The sequence below is a fragment of the Prionailurus bengalensis genome, chromosome B3 (assembly GCF_016509475.1).
Source record: "Prionailurus bengalensis isolate Pbe53 chromosome B3, Fcat_Pben_1.1_paternal_pri, whole genome shotgun sequence".
In the NCBI taxonomy this organism is placed as follows: domain Eukaryota; kingdom Metazoa; phylum Chordata; class Mammalia; order Carnivora; family Felidae; genus Prionailurus; species Prionailurus bengalensis.
Window position 1 is genome coordinate 52,372,681 of NC_057355.1, and position 17,186 is coordinate 52,389,866.

The 17,186-nt window shown below is 43.0% G+C and overlaps 1 protein-coding gene across 4 annotated transcripts in view; it reads left to right on the forward strand.

The window, feature by feature from the left end:
• GNB5 (G protein subunit beta 5) overlaps positions 1-17,186 on the forward strand; it is a 60,837-nt gene that overhangs the window by 39,751 nt on the left and 3,900 nt on the right. For all 4 annotated transcript variants that reach the window (XM_043555410.1, XM_043555413.1, XM_043555412.1 and 1 more), the window contains 4 exons: positions 9,866-10,009; positions 11,545-11,636; positions 14,180-14,228; positions 16,213-16,309. In XM_043555410.1, coding sequence (XP_043411345.1) covers positions 9,866-10,009; positions 11,545-11,636; positions 14,180-14,228; positions 16,213-16,309 — 382 coding nt within the window. The remainder of the gene's footprint in view (positions 1-9,865; positions 10,010-11,544; positions 11,637-14,179; positions 14,229-16,212; positions 16,310-17,186) is intronic.

Here is a 17,186-nt window from a genome sequence, read left to right on the forward strand (position 1 = left end):
GTTGCATTCTTATACACTAACAATGAAGCAACAGAAAGACAAATAAAGAAACTGATCCCATTCACAATTGCACCAAGAAGCATAAAATACCTAGGAATAAATCTAACCAAAGATGTAAAAGATCTGTATTCTGAAAACTATAGAAAGCTTATGAAGGAAATTGAAGAAGATATAAAGAAATGGAAAAGCAGTCCGTGCTCATGGATTGGAAGAATAAATATTGTCAAAATGTCAATAATCCCCAAAGCTATCTACACATTCAATGCAATCCCAATCAAAATTGCACCAGCATTCTTCTTGAAGCTAGAACAAGCAATCCTAAAATTCATATGGAACCACAAAAGGCTCCAAATAGCCAAAGTAATTTTGAAGAAGACCAAAGCAGGAGGCATCACAATCCCAGACTTTAGCCTCTACTACAAAGCTGTAATCATCAAGACAGTGTGGTATTGGCCCAAAAACAGACACATAGACCAATGGAATAGAATAGAAACCCCAGAACTAGACCCACAAACGTATGGCCAACTAATCTTTGACACAGCAGGAAAGAACATCCAATGGAAAAAAGACAGTCTCTTTAATAAATGGTGCCGGGAGAACTGGACAGCAACATGCAGAAGATTGAAACTAGACCACTTTCTCACACCATTTGCAAAAATAAACTCAAAATGGATAAAGGACCTGATTGTGAGATAGGAAACCATCAAAACCCTAGAGGAGAAAGCAGGAAAAGACCTCTCTGACCTCAGTCGTAGCAATTTCTTACTTGACACATCCCCAAAGGCCAGGGAATTAAAAGCAAAAATGAACTACTGGGACCTTATGAAGATAAAAAGCTTCTGCACAGCAAAGGAAACAACCAACAAAAGTAAAAGGCAACCAACGGAATGGGAAAAGATATTTGCAAATGACATATCGAACAAAGGGCTAGTATCCAAAATCTATAAAGAGCTCACCAAACTCCACACCTGAAAAACAAATAACCCAGTGAAGAAATGGGCAGAAAACATGAATAGACACTTCTCTAAAGAAGACATCCAGATGGCCAACAGGCACATGAAAAGATGCTCAACGTCGCTCCTCATCAGGGAAATACACATCAAAACCACATTCAGATATCACCTCACGCCAGTCATAGTGGCCAAAATGAACACATCAGGAGACTATAGATGCTGGAGAGGATGAGGAGAAACGGGAACCCTCTTGCACCGTTGGTGGGAATGCAAATTGGTGCAGCCACTCTGGAAAACAGTGTGGAGGTTCCTCAAAAAATTAAAAATAGACCTACCTTATGACCCAGCAATAGCACTGCTAGGAATTTACCCAAGGGATACAGGAGTGCTGATGCACAGGGGCACTTGTACCCCAATGTTTATAGCAGCACTCTCAACAATAGCCAAATTATGGAAAGAGCCTAAATGTCCATCAACTGATGAACGGATAAAGAAATTGTGGTTTATATACTCAATGGAGTACTATGTGGCAATGAGAAAGAATGAAATATGGCCCTTTGTAGCAACGTGGATGGAACTGGAGAGTGTGATGCTAAGTGAAATAAGCCATACAGAGAAAGACAGATACCATATGTTTTCACTCTTATGTGGATCCTGAGAAACTTAACAGAAACCCATGGGGGAGGGGAAGGAGAAAAAAAAAAAAAAGAGGTTAGAGTGGGAGAGAGCCAAAGCATAAGAGATTCCTAAAAACTGAGAACAAACTGAGGGTTGATGGGGGGTGGGAGGGAGGGGAGGGTGGATGATGGGTAGTGAGGAGGGCACCTTCTGGGATGAGCACTGGGTGTTGTATGGAAACCAATTTGACAATAAATTTCATATATTGAAAAAAAAAACGGTGCTAGGAAAACTGGACAGCAACATGTTAAAGAATGAAACTGTACCACTTTCTTATACCATACACAAAAATAAACTCAAAATGGATTAAAGAGTTAAACATGAGAACTGAAAACATAAAATTCCTAGAAGAAAACATAGGCAGTAATTTCTTTCTCTGCACTGACAGTGCCGAGCCCGATGCGGGGCTCGAACTCATCAACTGTGAGATCGTGACCTGAGCCGGATGCAGAGGTGGATTCTTAACTGACTAAGAATGGAATTGTTTTCTTAATTTCTCTTTCTGCTGCTTCACTATTAGTGTATAGAAATGCAATAGATTTCTGTATATTAAGTTTGTATCCTGCAACTTTACTGAATTCATTTATCAGTTCTAGTTTTTTTGCTAGAGTCTTTAGGGTTTTCTATATATACTCTTATGTCAAATGTATATAGTGACAGTTTAACTTCTTTCTTACCAATTTGGATGCCTTTTCTTTCTTTTTCTTGTCTGATTGCTGTAGCTGGGACTTCCAGTACTATGTTGAGTAAAAAGGTTGAGAGTGGACATCCTGTCTTGTTCCTGATCTTAGAGGAAAAACTCTCAGTTTTACACCTTTGAATATGATGTTAGCTGTGCGTTTTTCACTTATGACCTTAATTATGTTGTGGTATGTTCCCTCTAAGCCTACTTTGTTGAGAGTTTTTATCATGAATAGATGTTGAAGACTGTCAAATGCTTTTTCTTCATCTACTGAGATGATCATAAGCTTTTCCTCCTCTCTCTTGTTAATGTCACGTATCATATTGATTGGCTTGTGAATATTGAACCACCCTGATCTCTGGAATAAATCCTACTTGATCATGATTTTTAAAAATATATTGTTGGATTCAGTTTCAGTTTGCTAATATTTTGTTGAGGATTTTTGCATCTGTGTTCATCAGAGATATTGGCCTGTGGTTTTCTTTTTTTGTAGTGCCTTTATCTAGTTTTGGTATCAGGATAATGCTAGTTTTGTAGAATGAATTTGGAGCTTTCCTTCCTCTTCTATTTTTTGGAACAGTTGGAGAAGAATAGGTATTAACTCTTCTTTAAATAGTTGGTAGAATTCACCTGTGAATCCATCTGGCCCTGGATTTTTGTTTTTTGGGATTTTTTGTTTATTATTATTATTACTAACTCAATTTCATTACTAGTAACCAGTCTGTTCAAATTTTCTTTTTTCTTAATTTCTTTATTAAAAGTTTTTTTTATGTTTATTTTTGAGAGACAGAGAGAGACAGAGTGCAAGTGGGGGAGGGGCAGAGAGAGAGGGAGACACAGAATCTGAAGCAGTCTCCAGGTTCTGAACTGTCAGCACAGAACCCAACCCATGAACTATGACATCATGACCCGAGCTGAAGTCAGACGCTTAGCCGACTGAACCACCCAGGCACCCTTGTTCAAATTTTCTACTTCTTCCTGACTCTGTTTTGGAAAGTTACATGTTTCTAGGAATTTATCCATTTCTTCCAGATTATCCAATTCATTAGCATATAATTTTTCATAACATCCTCTTAAAATCCTTTGTGTTTTTCTGGTGTCAGTTTTTATTTCTTCTCCTTCATTTCTGATTTTATTTGAATTTTGTCTTTCTTTCTTTTTTTTTTTTTATGAGTGAGGCTAAAGGTTTATCAATTTTGTTGATCTTTTCAGAGAACCAGCTCCTGGTTTCATCAATGTGTTCTATTGTTTTTTTAGTCTCTATGTCATTTACTTCTCCTCTAATTTTTATTATTTCCTTCCTCCTACTGGCTTTGGACTTTGTTCTTTTTCTAGTTCCTTTAGGTATAAGATTAAGTTGTTTATTTGAACTATTTCTTCATTCTTGAGGTATGCCTGTATTGCTATTATTTTCCCTCTTAGAATAGTTTTTGCTGTATCCCAACAATTTTGGCCTATTGTGTTCTACTTTCATTTGTTTCCATGTATTTTTTAATTTCCTCTTTGATTCCTTAGTTGACCCATCCATTAAATATAGTAGCCTGTTTTTTAGCCTCCATGTGTTCTTTCCAGATTTTTTCTTATGATTGATTTCTAGCTTCGTACCATTGTGCTTGGAAAAGATGAATGATGTTATTTCAGTCTTTCTGAATTTACTGAGACTTGTTTAGTGGCCAACATGTGATTTATTCTGGAGAATGTTCTTTGTGCACTTGAAAACAATGTACATTCCACTGTTTTTGAATGGAATATTCTGAATATATATGTTAGGTCTATCTCGTCCGATGTGTCATTCAAAGCCATTGTCGGTTCATTTTCTGCCTGGATGATCTATCCATTGATATAAGTGGGGTGTTAAAAGTCCCATATTATTATTATATTACTGTCAATTTCTTCCTTTATGTCTGTTAATAGTTGCTTTATTTATTGAGGTGCTCCTATGTAGGTGCATAGATATTTACGATTGTTATATCTTCTTGTTGTTTTTTTTCTTTGTCATTATGTAATGTCCTTCTTTGTCTCGTTAGTCTTTGTTTTATTTTTAAAAATTTTTAAGTTTATTTATTTATTTTGAGAGAAAGAGAGTGCGAGGTATACAGGCAGAGAGAGAGGGGAGAACGCAGAACCTGATGAGGGGCTCGAACTCACAAACCGTGAGATCATGACTTGAGCTGAGATCAGGAGTTGGACACTTAACCAACTGAGCCACCCAGATGCCCCTCTTTGTTTTAAAGTCCATTTTGTGCAGTGTAAGTATTGCTAGTCTGATGTCTTTCTTAACTGGATGGGTGTACTCCAACAGTTGGCTCTAAGAGGAAGCTCCTATTATTTCTCATTGGTTATCATTTTTATTTTTAATCAGCAATGAGGAAAGTCAGGGATACTAATTAATGATAGAGTTGAGATAAACTGCATATCACATTAAACATCCTCCTCTAATTGACTTGGTGGTCATGGGAGTGGAACAGAGAACCTTCTGAATGGGTAGAAATTCCTATCTTTTCAGTCTGAGTGGTGCTTGCATGAGCTGCTGTACATGAGTAGAACTTCATTGAGCAGCTGAGCCTCAGAGCTGTGAGCTTTACACACCTCACTGTACCTACTTCACACTCCTGTTTTAACAGATGCCAAAAGAAAAAGCTTTCAGTAGTAAATCTGTTTCCTACTTTGAATAAACCACAAGGTGAAAACAATACAACTTCAATACTTTGACTAAGGTTTCTTAACAAGTCATAAAAGGATCCTTAGTTTATTCATTCATATCTATTTAGCAAACCTTAGTAGGTGCCCACCACCCACATTGCCAGATACCACCGGCTCTGGGGGTGGACTTGCTGACACCGTCCTATGTTCTCAGGCCCTTCATGGAAACCATCTGTGATTGAACAGCGGGGGAAGCTGAGAGCTCAGAGCGGGAGGGGTGGTCACAAACTTGCTGCAAAGGGCTGCCTGAGCCAGCCTTGGAGGGGGAGGATGTTGCCAGTGAAGTGTGAGGGCAGCCCAGTGGGAGGCAGGCAGCTGACAGGTAGGCGGGGCCAGATCACAGGGCCCCCTGAATGGGCTGACCCAGAGAAGGGCAGAGAGCCATTGCAAGGGCTGCATCAGATTTGGGTTTCTTTTTTTTTTTTTAATGTTTATTTATTTTTAGAGAGCATGAGTGGGGACAGAGGGGGAGAAAGAGAATCCCAAGTAGGCTCTGCTCTGTCAGCACAGAGCCCCACATGGGGTGGGGGCTCGATCTCACGAACTGTGAGGTAATGGCCTGAGCCAAAATCACGGGTCAGACACTTAACCAATGGAGCCATCCAGGAGCCCTGATTTGGGTTTCTTTTAATGAGGAGAGCCTCTGAGTCAGATTAAAGCCTTCCATGGCCCACCATGGCTTCAGCTGACTGAGGTCAGCAGGGGATGAGAGGCTTGTAGCAGGGAGACCAGGTGACTAGGTAACTTTCATTGCTGACCAGAGGATGCAGTGTTTACACCTGTTGCTTACCACCAGGATTCTCAAGGAGCTGTACGGTAGGGGGTGCTGTGGCCTGGGCTGGCTGCAGTGGCCAGAACCAGATGTCTTTGGGCCTGAGGAGCAAGCCACTTAAAGCCACACAGGCAGGATGTTGAGTCTGGATGAAGGAGAGCTCAGAGGGAGGCAAGAACAGTGAGTCTTCGGGCATCTGAAGTCCCTCGGGTTGTGTTCCATCACCCTCACTTTGTGTGGCCATGGGTGCTGGAAGTGGGGATTAAATGGGGCATCTGTAAGGTAGAAAGTGCTTTCCTCCTAACAAGCAGCTAGAAGCAGGTAGAGAAGGTCCTGCTGGCTATTCCTGTGGGGATGCAATCTGGAAGACAGAGCAACGTAAGGTCTTGGCTCAGAGTCAGACAGCTGAGATCAAATCCTGGCTTCAACGGCCAGTCCTAAACAAGGTTTTATTCTGTTTTGTTTTTCTTACCTGCAAGTGAGAATGGTAGTGAATTCCTCCCTCATAAGGGTTTCTGAGGATTAAATGAGGTGATTTGTATAAAATACTTAGTATGGCCCCTGGTAAATATCAATAAATTTTAGGTTTTATCACTTTATTATTTATTATTATTAATATTTACACAAAGCTTCCCGGGTGACTCGGATGCATGGCCTGGTTTGGGTACCTTAATGAACCTTAAGCTTCCTTATATTTTGGGGATCAAGGATGGAAAAAGAAAAACTCAAGGAGCTGGTATAAGACTATGGTGTTAAACCTACAAAATCTCTACATTCCAGAATAAATGACTGACAGCAAGTTAGAGGTTCTGGTTAGTGCATTTGTCGTGATGACCATTGGGCTTTTAAATTCTATTTTTACTTATAATTAAGATCACAAACATAATAAAATTATTTTTAAATATTTTTTTTTACTATTAAGGATTTACTCCTCCTAACTTTTAAAAAACTATTCATTTCTTTGATTGAAGAATATGGTATCGAAAATTCCCAAATTAAAGAGCTAGAGTGAGGTAATTGTTTAAAGCAGATTGTTTGGATGCCCCAAAGAAGATGAAGGTTATTGGCCCTTTCCTATAGGACAGGAATGGATGTGGGCCAGGAGGGATGAAAGGGAATTGTAGCATATTGTACATGTAAGTACCCAAATTAAGACCCTGGGTCTTAGACCCAGTCTTAAGACCACAAGTCTTATGTGCTCATAAGTTACTTTTACAAGCCTATGTCATCTTGCCGGGTGTACCTGGGCCTCGTAAAGGAAGCCAAGGAGGATTGAGTCCCGTGGACAGCTGCAGGGGCTTGGCAGCCTTGGAGATTCCCCAAATTTGAGAGCTGCCCCTGAGTGGGAGCTCTGATGAGGGCCTTGGAGGCCACACCCAAGAAACTTGAACTCTCAGAACCCACCCAGCTCTTGCTCCCGGGAAGAGCTCCGAAGTGACTTCTGGCTGCAAGGAGATTCTAGGCCTCCCCACACTGCCTGGCAGGAAACGCGCTCCGAGATAGTACAGCTGGAGGGTGCAAGGCTAGGGTGGGAATAGATTCCACTCCTCTCCTAATTGCAGAGAAAAGATATTCTTTTTTTTTTTTTTTTTTAACAAAATTTATTGTCAAATTGGTTTCCATACAACACCCAGTGCTCATCCTGACAGGTGCCCTCCTCCATGCCCACCCTCCCCTCATCTACCCTCCCCTCCCTCCCACCACCCCATCAACCCTCAGTTTATTCTCAGTTTTTAAGAGTATCTTACGATTTGGCTCCCTCCCTCTCTTTTTTTTTTTTTCCCTTCCCCTCCCCCATGGTCTTCTGTCAAGTTTCTCAGGATCCACATAAGAGTGAGAACATATGGTATCTGTCTTCCTCTGTATGACTTATTTCACTTGGCATAACACTCTCCAGTTCCGTCCACGTTGCTACAAAAGGCCACATTTCATTCTTTCTCATTGCCAAGTAGTATTCCATTGTGTATATAAACCACAATTTCTTTTTAAGTGCTAGGCCCAGGGTATAAGAGAAAAGGGAAGAGAACAGGAAGCAAGGAGAGGAGGCGAGAACACCACCAGCAGAAGGAATTTGGGGGTGCAGTGCGGTCAGTGGGTGCACTATATGCTGGCAGTTCCTAAAGCCTGGAGCCCATTTGCTTTCCTCAGCCATCAGTAATTTCCACCCACAGAGGGCTCTCTATGTGGGCACTTTCACTGCAAGAGCCACTTCCTGTGTTGTCTTGTCACCTCATTCAGGCCCTGGGAGCAGCAGGAAGGTAGGGCTTGGGAGGCTGTGCTATCCAGAGCTTAGCCCTTGTGGATCCCCCAACCTTTGGCTGCTCAGGACAAGCTTCCCCGGGCCCTGCAGTATGGGCAGCTGGGTCTGAGAGGCTGTGATCCTGGGATCTCTGCTGCCTTTCTCCCAGCCACACGAGGCTATGCTCAGCTAGAGCCCAAGCCTCACACACACTGGCTGTGATGAAAGTTAAGACCCTAACACCCCTCATCCCAGGTACTGCAGGGTTCCTCTCGCAGTATAGGCCGGCCTGTGTACTTGTAAGTACACTTATCAGACGCTGCTTGAGGGGTGCTGCACTGGTCTTAGACAGATTTCCCTAAAATATGCCTTTGATCTTACCCTCTTGCTTCTCACAGCTTGGTCTGGCCTACAGGCTGAAGTCCTCACTCTATACCAAGCATACCTCTCCTTTGGTGCAGAGATAGGCTTTCACCTGCATGCCCTCCGTCCCCTCCCCTTCACCTGGTCATCTCTCACTCATCCTTGAAGATCAGCTCAGATGTTGCCAGAATGGGTTGATTGCCCCTCCCATGGGCCTGCCTATACCTCAGCACTTCTCACTCCATTGTGAGTCCTCATCGTCTTGTCTGCCGAGATCCTCAGAAAAACTTGCTATCCAGCAATGTCAAGCTTATTAGACCTAGTGCAGCAAGGGAGAACCCCAAGTTGACAAAATCTCCATAGCATCTCAAAATGAAGAAATCAGGGAAGGATACTTGGAGAGTTTTGGGGTCCAAGCTGGGTGATTTTAAGGTGGGTCTCTCCAGGTAGGAGACTGGTTATAACATTGATAGCTTTGGGTTGGTGAGCCCCACAAAGTAAGAGTCTTGAAGTGAGTCTTGTTGAGCAAGCTGTTAGTCTTGATAAATAAGTTGTTGAGTTGGTTTACAGTCTTATCTTGCAGGAGCAGGTATTTCCTGAAGCAAGCAGCTAGGTTGTTTTTACTTGGTGTCAGTATTGTTGAACATAGCCCGGGGAAAGTCTTCCTGGTCTCAGAATTGTTTAACACAGGGGTAGGGAATTAGTTTGGTGTCAGTTCTTATGGCCAAGTCTGTTGAACTGAGCTCCAGGAGAGCAGAGACCAAAATATAATCTTTGTGCAAACCCTGATCAATGCCTGTTAACACAGCACCTGGACGTCATAAGCACACAGCTAATGCTTATTCAATCCATGAGTGCATGAGTGTGGCCTCATCAGTGGCCCTAGGACCTTCTCGGGCAGCACCCTGCTCTGGAAAGAAGCAGCCACAGGAGAATGTGTCTAAGAAAATGCTGCCTGACCCTGGCTGCTCCGGGTGGGGTCCAGTGATTAGCATTGGTATGACCTCAGATTTTGTGAGAACTGTGGTTCTCAACACCCCCCCCCTCAGTGCAAATTAACCTGCATCACGGTGGCTGGGGAGCAGTTGGTGTCTGAGAAGCAGTTGGAGCATCTGGCCTGCTTGTGGGAGGTGCTCCAAGTGCTGTTCTACAGCTACTCATGGAGCACTTCCTGCATGCCAGCAGGCACACAGCCCTGCAGATACAGCGCGGAGGCCTTCCGAATTTCCTGCTCTGGAGGGTGCATAAACACACATCTCAAGGACACTGAGACTGTCAAAAATGACCTTTTTTCCCCTCAGTATAGGAGAAATATTTCTATGCTTGAATCCACATATAGTGAGGCATGTGTCCGTGTGTGTTCAAGGAGGCTCCTTCCCCCTCCACCCACCCCCCATCCAGCTGTAAGCATCTGATTGACTTCCCCTGACAGAAGTCGTAATAACAACGCTCTTCCTGTCCTTTTCTGTGGACAGATCCTGACGGCGAGCGGCGATGGCACATGTGCCCTGTGGGACGTGGAGAGTGGACAGCTGCTGCAGAGTTTCCATGGGCATGGGGCCGATGTGCTCTGCTTGGACCTGGCCCCCTCAGAAACAGGCAACACCTTCGTGTCTGGGGTAAACACCCAAGGAAAATCCCTAGGGGCCCTTTTCTCCATGGGAGGCTTATGCTGGCAATTTTGGGGACTGGATCAGACACTTCTCTAGAAGGGGCTGCAGGAATTGTCCTCAGCTCACTTCCACACCCCCGTCTCCCACAGCACTGGCACTGCTTGGGGGGCAGTGACAGTGCTGGGCTGTGAGGGTCTCCTGCTGCCGACATTCAGTCTACAGAGGGATCTGGAATGTTCTCCTAGATGAGCAGTAGGTGGAAGAGTTGACCATGTGTTATACATATGTCAGGGGCGAATAAGAACAGAGAACTGAGCAGGCCAACCTGCCTCAGGTCCTGTCTCACTTTAGTCAGGACACTGGTGAGAGAGGACAGTGCTGGACACACCACTGCATGGTGTTTGTAGCTGGAAGACATAAGGGCCCTTTGCTCCAAGCTGCCCATGTGTTAGCGCGGGGCATCAGGTAAGGGCTGTGAGACCTGTAATCGGCAGGGACCCCATTTTCTTTTTGGGTATTTGGCCCCAACTGTGTATGTTTCATTTCTGTGCCTTTAAATAACTATATTTATCCCTCCTCAACTACACTGTCTTTTCAAATTGTTGTATCACTGTAGATTATATTGTCTCAGGGCAGTAAACTCCCTCTGGTTTAGTGTCCTCAAAAGACTGGAAGACACTCCTGATTGCTTTGCCCACATTCTCATTAAAGATAATCAGAGTGCTGAGCCCCCACAGTGGGTATTCCTGAAATGCCAGTACTGGTACTTCATCGCACTCTTTTCTCTGAGTTGAAGCCAGCAACTTAAATACCAACTTTAAGCCATTACTTATTATTTGGCCATTGACAGTCTACGTTGTACTACCCAAGCTTGATAACAGGGTTGCTCTGCAGGAATTTGTCAAATGCTCCTAGAACCATGATAGTATAATGTGAAAACCTCATGTTTATGAATCTGTGGGTCATGTTGGCAACCCAGAGAGAGTGTTTACAGGTATTGAGGCAGAAGCCCAGGATGGTGAGTTGCTAGAGATACCCAACTAACTGCTGGCAAGGTCATGACTCCAGCAGCATGCTGCAGAGGTATAGACGGCCCAGCTCCACCTTTGCTCAGGGCTGCCCCATACACCTGAGATGAAGCTGGGCGGTCCCACTGTGCACCCACTGTATGCCTGCCCTCCCCCTGGGCTGAGAGGCAGAGATAAAGAGGAAGGAGGAAGGGGAAAACAGAACAAAGAGAGAAATGCCCAGGAGGAAAGCAAGAAGGAGGCTCTGGAGGGTTTACACCAACTTGGGAAGGTGCAAAGAAGAAAACATGCTGAAAGAGAAATCTGGGTGCCTTCCTTTGCTCCCCCCACACTCTCAAGACCTGGTTCTGGCTTTCTAAGGGCTTATCAGTTGAGGAAAGCTAGTCTCAGAAAAGCATGTTGTCAGCCATTTACCAATGGAAAGGAAATGGCTCTGTTACATAACAGGAACTCATGCCCATCTGTAGACAGTCCTTGCAGTGGCCATAACTCTGGATAACTTTGCATTTGTAGGGATGTGACAAGAAAGCCATGGTGTGGGACATGCGCTCTGGCCAGTGCGTGCAGGCCTTTGAAACACACGAATCCGACATCAACAGTGTCCGGTCAGTGAGTAGAATGTTCACATAACTTCTCTGTTCTGCTGGTAATCCCTGGCCTGGGGTTCCTGCTCAGCCCAGGAACCACCTCCAGACTCAGTTTACCTGGCTGAGAGAGGTCTCTCCAGCAAGAATGGCTGATTTGTGGTGGCACTGAACAGCGTGCCAGATCGCTTGGATATTTTTAATTTAATGGCAGTAGGAGCAATTGATATTATCCTCCCTAAACAGTCAGTATTTCCCATTCACTTATTCAGCAAATATTTATTGAGACTTACATGCTAGACATTGTTCCAGAGACAAGGTCTCTACTTCCCTGCAGGAGGCAAGACAAATACAAATAAACAAATGTACAACTTAATTTAAGGTAGTGATAAGTGTGTTATGAGAAAAGTAAAATAGGCAGATGGGATGGGATGGGTTATTACTTAGGATGATCAGGGAAGACCTCTCTGAGAAAAGTGATGTTTGAAAGAGCCAAGGCTTGAGCTGGGGTGGTAAGATGAGATGTGGAGGACTTAACCACAGGCCAGGTAGGGGGTGGCTGACATTGCCTCTGTTTTGCCTTTAAGAGATCACTCCGGCTGCTGTTTGGAGAAGAGAGTGTAGGGAAGCAAGAATGGAAGTACTACGGCCAATTAGAAAGTTGTTGTGTGAGTCCAAGAAAGAGGTGATGGTGGCTGGAAGTAAAGAAGACATTGTAGAGACAGAAAGGTCCAGAATTGTGACATTTCTGAGATTTTACCCTAGCTGCAAGCTATCAATTTAGGCTGCCACAGTTTCAAGCATGCTGGTAGAAGACATGAGACTCCTGAGTGCAAGATTAAGGACAGTTTATTATTACTCCTAGCAATGGCATCAGCCAGGGTATCAGCTTTTTTGATGCTGGTTTCCTGAGCCCCAATTCCACAGGGTGAGATGGAGAGGGCCAGATGACACCTGCACAGGCCAGGGGTTGCATTACAGGAGAAGAACTCTGAGCTTGGGAACCCAAACCTTTCATAAGGGTCAGTAAGCAGTGATCCATTTACTAAGACAGAGAAGACTGGAGGAAGTGCAGGTATGAGTCAGTCATTGCACATGGATGATGGAGCTCTGTTTGGGGATATTTACATTTGAGATGCCTGTATACAATGAAGTGGAGACATTGAGTAGGTAGGGATCTATGAACTGGTCCCAAGAGAGAGGTGAGGACTTGACATGTAAATTTGGAAGATGGCACTGTCAAGACGGTATTTGAAATATAATCACCCAAGAATCTTCATTATACTTAGTGAGAAAGCACTAGACTTGTTCTCCTAAAAAGCAAGAACAAGATAACAGTGCTTATTTACGTGAGCGATAGAAATGTTTGCAAGAATTTTCTAGCTCTTTGCCCTCAACTATAGGATAGAGATAAAGGGGAAAGACACTTACTTTTGGCAAATGTGCAGTAATTACCTAGAAAATCATAGAAAACTAATACAGATGGTAAATGAAGTTGGTAAGATGCAGGATAGAATAAAAAGCCACAAAATAAATTGAATCGTTACATACTCACAAAATAAAGCTTTAAAATGTGCATTCTCTCACCCATGCTGTTACCCCTACCCTGACATCTCTTCCTCTAATATCCATTAGGTCTCAATTTAAACTTCCTTCTCCCCAGAAAGCCTGATTACTGAGAAGGCAATGAGTGTAACATTAATAACCATCATTTGCTGAATGCTTTTTATTTGGCACCATGCTCAGTTCTTTGCCTATACTATCTTATTGAATCTCCACAACAGGGAAAATGCATTATCATCCTCACTTTTCAAATGAGGAAACTGAGGCTGGGTGAGATGAAGTCCTTTGCCAGAGGTATCACATGTAGCAAGGGATCATTGCATAGATCTAAGCAAGGCTCTGGGTATCTGATTCCAGCATCTGTGTGGATAATCACTTTCTTATCTCTGAGCTGACCCAAGTCCCAGGAATGAGGTGTGTGATCAACGGAAACTACGGTTACAGGGGGTCTGTTCTGTGTTCACTGCCTGGTGCAGACACACGTATTATCTCAGTTACTCCTCACCCACACTGTGCAAGGCCATTGTCACTGTCCCCTACTTATAGGGAAGAAAACTAGAGGTCAGTAGGCCAGCCAGATGAGCTTCCCTTTCTGGCCTCTGTAAAGAGTGGTCCTTGTGTCCCTAGAAGTGGAGATTCTGATTCCAATTCCATGGGCTTCACATGGAACAACCTTTCAGATGATTTCCAGATGATTCTGATGGACATTCAGAATTGGGAATCACCAGGGGTGCCTGGGTGGCTCAGTCGGTTGGGCGTCCAACTTTGGCTCAGGCGATGATCTCACTGTCCATGAGTTTGAGTCCCGCATCCGGCTCTGTGCTGACAGCTCGGAGCCTGGAGCCTGCTTTGGATTCTGTGTCTCCCTCTCTCTCTCTAGACCTCCCCCACTTGCACGCTGTCTCTCCCTCTCTAAAAATAAGATTAAAAAAAAAAAAAAAAAAGAATTGGGAATCACCACTCTAAATAAAGTGCTTTCTACTCAAACTTTGTCTCTACAGATACTACCCAAGTGGAGATGCCTTTGCTTCAGGATCAGATGATGCTACGGTATGTTTCCAAGTTAGAGAGCTTTTCCTATCTGAGAGAGAGATGCAGTGGTTTAATTTTATTTTTCAAAAAAAACCTTTTTTTTTATTACAGTAATGTGAATTCATTGAGGAAAAGTTGGAAGGGGGATTCAAATATCTTAATCTCCTAACCCAAGAAAAATCACAGTTGGGTGAATTCCTTTCTGTTTTTCTTATTTTTTAACAAAGTGCTTTATAATTTGCTTTTTTTCATTTAGCAATAGACTGTGAACACTTTCGTGTGTCAGTAATTAACTTTTCTAAATTATATTTTCCTAGTGATTGAATAGTATTCCATGTTATGGACATGCTATAATGTACTTTAGTCAATTTTTGGACATTTAGGTCTTTCAGGGATTTTGTTTTCTGTTAAAAAAACGCTGCTATAAGTAAATATTTTTGGTACTTATTATTTCCTTAGAATTAATTCCCAGACATGAACTTGCTAAGTCAAAAATAGACCTACTTTTAAGGCTTTTGATACTGTCAAGTTATGTTGACCTATTTTTCTAGAGAAAAAAGTTGCCTTTGGTGCCCTCAAAATATGTAATATTATATTATAGTGAGTTTCATCTTAATTTGGTCCTATGGAAGAAAGTACAAAGGGGTAGATTGTTTTAACAATAATAAAGATTTAAAACTTCCGTATGCCAAAAAATGTGTAACAAATTATAAGGGCATACATCTAGGAAAAATTCTTGCCACCTATATGACAGACCAAATTGAAATCTATTAGATATAAATGGGGTTGCATAATCAGTAAGATAATACCCTAATTTTAAAAAAAGAGGATACAATGCAGACTGTTTACAAAGCAGTACATCTGACATGGCAAGCACCTGAAAACGTTTTCAGACCACCTGTAACCCAATACATGCAAGTTTAAGTGATCATTGCTCATTTGGATTCGCAGTGAAATGCTGCATCGTGGAGGTGATGTGGAAAGGAGCCTGGAGTTAGGACCATTGGTACCACCCTTACAGAGGACAGTTTTGCCATACAAATCAAGAGCTTTTGTAACATCTCTACCCTTTGATCTGGTCATACTATTTCTTGGAAACAGTTTTATTCTAAGGACTGTATTCCTTAACTATTATAAGGGAAACATCAGAGATGTGCATAAAGATTTTTACAGAAGAATGATCATCAAGGGGCACCTGGGTAGCTCAGTTGGTGAAGCATCCAACTCTTGATTTCTGCTCAGGTCATGATCTCACAGTTTGTGAGTTTGAACCCCACATGGGGCTCCTTGTTAACAGTGCAGAGCCTGCTTGGGATTCTCCCTGCCTCTCCCCTGCTCGTGCATTCTCTCTCCGCCTCTCTCTATATATATATAAAAAATAAAGAAACTTAAAAAAAAAGAATGGTCATTAACCCTTTATTTATAAAAGAGAAAAATTAGATAACAATCAAAAGGCATGGTTAAACATATTCTGATATATCCACATGAGGAATATGCAACAACCATGTTAGTCATGTGGTTTTGAAGATTATTTAATGATATGAGAAAAAAACCTCCTAACCTAATGTTAATAGAATTATGAGATATCCATTCCATTTAAATACACACACAAAATGGAAATAAGACTGAAGGAAATAGCCTAGATGTTAGTAAATACTTCCAGGATTTGGGGTGGTTTTTATTTCCTTCTTTAGGCATTTCTGCATTTTTCTGTATTTTCTACAATGAACATGTATCCTTTATCAGAAAAAAAGAAGGGTTTCATTTTTGCTTTTGTACCCCAAAAGTCTTCTGTATTTGCTGTTTCTTTGAATCTGTACTGATCCATGCAGATTATTAGGAATCAGAATTAAGGGAGAAACTACTAGGGGAGAAAACTGGAGATATTTCCCTTATCCCTCAAACTACACAAGCCACCAGCACCTGCATATAGCCCTGTGGTCATCTCTTCACCAACCCAGAGCCAGAAATAAGTGCTTCTTTATCTTCTTTGTCACACCAGTGTCGCCTCTACGACCTCCGGGCAGACAGGGAGGTCGCCATCTATTCCAAAGAGAGTATCATATTTGGAGCATCCAGTGTGGACTTCTCCCTCAGTGGTAAGATTTTATTTCAGAAACATTCCCGGGACTGTAAGACAGGACCTAAATGAAACCCAGCTCTCAATCCAGCTTTCAGCTGAACTTCCTATGAACCAGTGTGTTAAGCAATCTACATCTGCACCAGTTTTCTTCCACGACCCCCCACCCCACCTCACCCTACCTGAAGTGGCCTCCCCTATCCTGTTCATTTTAAGGGAGATGAAGGCTTTGCCCACCTAATGCTGTTCTTTGAGACAATGCTGTATGAAACTTCCTATCTGTAGTGCCTTTAATTAGTCATTTCCTCCTCCGCCTTCCATTCTCCCCTTCATACCTTCAGAGGTGGAGGGGGTGAAGCAGCAGTCCCTTTCTCAATGCCCCAAAGGTCATGGCTCCTCTGACCTCACTGCTGGGGAGGCTGCTAGTGAAAGAGCAGCACTGATAGGACCATTCAGTTTCCCCAGACACAGCCCCCATTCTGCATCCGTGCTTTTATGCGTGCATGCTGCTATGCTGCCTACGGTGTCTTTTGCCTCCCTTCTCTGCCTGGTGAACTCCTACTCAGCCCTCATGAGCCAACTCATGTCCTTCCTCTGCAGTGCCCTCCTTGATCCCCCTTCCTCCATGGTCACACAGCACTTCACACACAGCTAAGCACTTCCATTACAGCCCTTATCATCTAGTGCTACCATGTGTTAATTTAGGTGTTTGTCTGCCTGCCTGCCTGCCTACCACCACCACCACCATCCACAAGGGGCAGCAACTTCTCTGAATCCCCAGGGCAAAGCACAGTGCCTGGCACATAGCGGGCACTAAATCACTGTTGAATGAATGAATGGGCAAGTGACTGCATGAGTGAGTCAGTGAAAGTCATGAGAAGAAAAACAAAGGGAGG